A 5,648-nucleotide genomic window follows, 5' to 3' on the forward strand; every position below is an offset into this window, starting at 1 on the left:
AGATGTTTAATCTTGATAGGAAGAAATTCTGGAACAACATTTTCGCAATTTATCTTTATCTACAACATGTTTTACAAATTTTGAAATGAGTCAAATTTGAAGAGTGTCCCTTTAAACATATTCAAAGTAATATTTTGTTTTCTTGTTTTTAAGGGTATTATTACGTTTGCGGCACATTTAGGTTATTTCAGCGCCAGTAAAAAGGAAGAAAATGGGATAGTAAAAAAAAAATTCAAGATTTGTCAATTAAAAGCCTACGAAAGAAATAAGACAAAAATAATAGTAACAATAGTAACAATAATTAATAATAATGATAATAATAATAATAATAATAATAATAATAATAATAATAATAATAATAGTAACAATAATAATAAGCCTAATAATAATAATAATAATAATAATATAATAATAATAATAATAATAATAATAATAATAATAATAATAATAATAATAATAATAATAATAATGATGATGATAATAAAAATAATAATAAAAATAAAAATTAATAATTGTTTTACAATAATTATTTGATGTCACCAAAATTCAAGATATACTCATTTCCGTAGGTATTGGGGAAATGCGTTGGTTTATTCATTTGTCTAAGGGTGTTCATAACCATTGGGAGGGGATAAGTATCTGTCATCCACTCAGAGTATGCATGATGAGATTTAGTGGACGAACGTTTTGATGATGGTGGAGGCTTGTTTTCACCTCTGTGAATGCTGGCTTGGACTAAATAAGACTTAATGTCATCACAAAGATGTAAAGGTGCTTGTGGCCTTCCTCTTTCTTCTAACTCATATTTCTTTTTTGTGTGCACGTCACCGATGTGCTTGCATTTGAATATCATTCCACGGTCATGAACACTTGGGTCCTTTGATAAAGCTTTTTGAATAACATCCTTTGGCAAACGAGGTTTCCTTAATGTTGGAATGGAACCCTTCTGTTTAATATCTTCATCTAAAATGCTTGGAGTGAGAGGTCTGACAAATTTACCTTCATAAAATTTCGGAGCATTTTTAACAGTCGCCATCATTGTATATTCATCACGAGGATAATCATCGTTGAGGTTTGTAATATATTCCTTGCCTTTTATGAAGGTGGATTTGTTCCAATCTTTTGGATGTTGAACTAGTTTTAGTTTGACTTTCTCTTTCTTTGCATCTTTTGAGGTTGCATCATCTCCGTCACTGCATAAATTTCTCAATAATTCTGCATCACTGTCACCATCATCAGGAATTCTGGTTTCAGATTTTCGTGACTTTTCCATTCTCATTCTTGAATCCATTGAGATTTTGGTTGCTTGAGTTGATCTAGGATCAACACTTTTCCGTACTACACTGTTTGGTTTCATCAGCCCAGAGCTCTCTGTCTGTTTAACGGTTTTTGTATCTTTTAAATCTTTATTTGCCATCCAGTTCTGGAAGGCCTGATTCCCATAAAACTGTTGAGCAGCTTTCATTTCTTCTTCGTCCTCTAACTCTTTTAATACTTGCTGCATTTTGACTTTCTTTAATTGTTGCATCTCTTGGGCGACAGAATCTTTATCTTGATGCCACATTTCTGCAGCCAGAATTCTGTATTGATAGAATAAATGATTCATGAATGATTCATTATTTCAATAAAACTGTCAAGTATATACTACCCAAAAACTAGAGGTGCCTAAATGAGTCAATAAAATGGAGAGAACGATAAAGTGAGTAAATGGGACTCATATATAAGGGAACAACACAAAACAAACGACGTATTAACGAAATATATTACCCATGGTGTCAATCTGGTGATAAGTCGATGGAAATAGATGAGAAAAATGGAATTTAGATTAGAAGTCAAAGTGCTCAAAATGGATGCTTTCACGTGATGGTCATATGACCTATTGTTGCAATGCCTGGCAAGCTATTGACATGGATGTCTATTATAGTATGAGTATCGGGTCATTAAATCAACATACAGTGCATAGACATGTGAAAACTACATAATTTATCATATATTTTATTTGAAATAGTCAAATAAATATATTATGTCATGCACCTGGAATCAACCGAAAAACGTGAACCAACGAACCATAGACACCTTAAGTACTTGCTTATCACGAAGATAACAAAAATGCATGGTGTCATCAGGCGTTGTGATGTTCTGTTATCAGTGTGTCTAAATATTGTGATAAATACTAATGGCGGGACTGACATATTTGTCTGTTTGGTGTGTACTTGGAATTAAGGAATGTCGTCCGACGTGCGAGTTTTAAAGCTAGATAGGAATGGCTGGATTTTATTCCGGTCTACCAGGTCACTTCCACACCCCCTCACCCTCCCCCATCCCCTGCCCCATTCTTTTCCACCTAGCTATGGGAAATTTCATAGAGAGTATCTTGCAAATACTATGCAATTTATCAATCACTTCAGTATACATAACTATTGATATGTTACGACCTGTTGTACATTTGAGTGTGAAAGCCTTCTCTCTCTCTCTCTCTCTCTCTCTCTCTCTCTCTCTCTCTCTCTCTCTCTCTCTCTCTCTCCTCTCTCTTCTCTCTCCTCACTCTCTACTCTTTTCTCTCTCACCACCCTCATCTACCTTCTTCTCTCTCTCTCTCTCTCTCTCTCTCTCTCTCTCTCTGTCTCCTCTCTCTCTCTCTCTCTCTCTCTCTGACTGTCTCTCTCTGTCTGTTCTGTCTGTCTGTTTCTCCCTCTCTCTATCTACCTCTCTCTCTCTCTCTCTCTCTCTCTCTCTCTCTCTCTCTCTCTCTTCTCTCTCTCTTCTCTTTCTCTCTCTCTCTCTCTCTCTCTCTACCTCTCTCTCTCTCTCTCTCTTCTCTCATGAAAAGACATAATCACACACCGACACCAATGCATACAAAAGCCTTTACTCCGAACAGATCTAAAGAGACCAAGCAACCATTTACTGCAGGATACAGTCATATTGATGGATCCCAGGACCCAGTTCCACCCTAGGGTTAGGAGGCAAGTTCACTGACCTTAACAAGGCATAATCCAACACTGTAGATATAAACTAAATATATACAACAATATAAAACCTAATACAGGAATGATCATGATGAGGAAAGAGGTAAATTTTCGTTTTTTACATACATAAAAAAAATACAGCATTGTATAGCACAATACCTACTAAACATGCTCAAAGCACTTCACAAGGGGTCCCTGATCAACAGCAACATGTACCATATAGAACAAGACATGACGCCTGTTCGGCGATATTACATTTTTTTTTCGACAGAGACAAAGCTGTTAACGGCCAGGTACTCATTTTACACCTGAGTACAGTGAGAGAATTCGGGTAAAGAGCCTTTTCCAAGGACTCAACTATGCGAAGAGCGAGGCTCGAACCCAGGACCTTCTGATCCGAAAGCGAGTGTCCTACCACTAGACCACATAGTCACACACATCTTTATATTTTTTCCATCCAATGGTAGAATTGATTACCTGGCACACTTCCTGTGACCCCACAACTTAGCCAAGTCTAGAGGAGTGTTTCCTCGGCAATCTCTTCCATCGATTCTGGCTCCGATTTCTAATAGCATTTTCAAACACTGGACATGCCCTTCACTTGCTGCTTGATGGACTGGTGTTATGCCATCATCATTTGTCCTGAGATTAAAATAAAATCACTATTGATATATATATATATGTAATATATAGTTAAAATCTAAAATTCATATTTAAAAGTGTAAACCTAAATTTAGACTAAATGCTTTAATTCGTCGTATGGTTAACATTTGGAATGGATTAAATTTGAAAGGATAAAAGTTGGTTCGACAAAGAATTGAATTCATTATAATTAATGTTTGTTACATTAAAAAAAAAAAACATGAGTTATAAACTAGACTAAATTCCCTTTATTCATCCCTTAGGGAAAATTTGTTTTTAAGATCTATTCCAAGGGAAGACTAGAATAAACCCATGCATCAGCAGTGCCGCAAACTGGGCTAGGGCAAGGTGACTTGCTCACAGACACATAGCATGGCGGGTATTTGAAGCAATTCATCCAGACATAGCAAACCATGGAGGCGAATGGTCACTAGTTGATATTGTTACATGCAATGATAAACTTGATTTATAATTTGTCATGAAAATAAGAACCTTCTATAACTATCTATCATCATTCAAAGAAGATAAAAAGTAACCTTACTGTGCCCTAAGACTTTGCATTGATGATGAAGATGAGGATGATGATGATGGTGATGACCGGTACCATGACGTGAACGATAATAATGATGTGGAGAACAGGTTTCTAAAGAAAACTAAAGCTGCTATTATTATGAAGAGAAAATAGAAATAATGACATTGACATACACAGAACAATTTGCTCCTTTGTCTAACAAGTAAGTCAAACAATGAAGAGCTCTTTTCCCTGTTTGATTGCTGATGCACAGGTGGACAGGTCGCCATCCAGTCGAACTTGGCAGATTGATGTCGATTTTGAATTTCTCAATGCATAATTTGAGACATTCTATACGACCATGGATTGCAGCCAGATGAATTGCTGTTAAACCCTGGGTAGAACATGAAAGAAGGGAAATATTAGTCACTGTATCAATTATCATTATCTTCATTATGATTATTGTTATTTTCATCATCATCATCATCATCATCATCATTATTATTATTATTATTATTATTATTATTATTATTATTATTATTATTATTAATAGTGGAGAACCAACAATATTTGCAGAGAAATAAAGACTATTACAAACAGTCATCTATTATACTTATTATACTACTTTACTGTGGAAATAAACATAGACGGAGACAAATCTTTTTTGAGTCAACGAGTGATAGAAATATCCTTAATTCAAGAACGGTTGGCAAGTTACTCGTATATCAATCTATAAAAGAGTTTTCTCATTTTAAGATTTGCCAGTAATTCTGTGCTTGATGATAAAAATTTAACATTGGGTTTACGGAACAAAATTGATAGACAACTCTATTTTTTTAAAAAGGATAGAATATATTATTTATAGATAGAACGAAGATGATGTCACTCAGGCCTTTGTTATTGATTTTTGCCATTCATGTTTGTGAGTAATTCTCACTCAACTGTATTAACCACACTATAAACGTTTAAGGTTACACCATAGAATTAAACGAATGAGAATACGTACGAAGCCTAAAAAGTGTCCACCAATGAAAGCATTCAGCGCCATTTTATTGTTGGCTGAGAATGTAGTCATTACCATTCATTCGGTCTCTATGTCAACATAACGACACAAGAAAAACAACAAGCAATATCAAAATCCACAATAAAATGTTTCAGAACTGTTGCGTATATTTATGGCACAATGAAGCTGTCAAAAAATGAAGTTAGAGAATGTGTGTAATCATGTATTATAATAACCATGTAATGTGTTTTCCAACCACCACATCATCTACTACTACAACCACCACCACAATATCATCACTAACACTACTACTACAACCACCAGCCCCACATCATTATCACTACCACTACTACTACACCACCACCAGCACATCATCATCACTACCACCACTACTACTACAATCACCACAACCACATCGTCATCACTACCACTACTACTGCAACCACCATCACCATATCATCATCATTACCACTACTACCACAACCACCACCACCACTACTACTACAACCACCACCACATCATC

General features: G+C 35.3%; 1 protein-coding gene across 1 annotated transcript in view; it reads right to left on the reverse strand.

Annotated features, from left to right (window-relative positions):
- Nucleotides 1-411: 411 nt before the first annotated feature.
- LOC144964963 (uncharacterized) overlaps nucleotides 412-5,648 on the reverse strand; it is a 9,882-nt gene continuing 4,645 nt past the window's right edge. Inside the window, exons 3-5 of the mRNA XM_078899777.1 lie at nucleotides 4,317-4,516; nucleotides 3,447-3,611; nucleotides 412-1,580 (exon numbers count right to left, since the gene is read on the reverse strand). Of these exons, the coding sequence (XP_078755903.1) occupies nucleotides 527-1,580; nucleotides 3,447-3,611; nucleotides 4,317-4,516 (1,419 nt within the window). The 3' untranslated portion in view covers nucleotides 412-526. The remainder of the gene's footprint in view (nucleotides 1,581-3,446; nucleotides 3,612-4,316; nucleotides 4,517-5,648) is intronic.

The sequence above is a fragment of the Berghia stephanieae genome, chromosome 2 (genome assembly GCF_034508935.2).
Source record: "Berghia stephanieae isolate SIO BIC M18660-M18661 chromosome 2, UCSD_Bste_1.3, whole genome shotgun sequence".
In the NCBI taxonomy this organism is placed as follows: domain Eukaryota; kingdom Metazoa; phylum Mollusca; class Gastropoda; order Nudibranchia; family Aeolidiidae; genus Berghia; species Berghia stephanieae.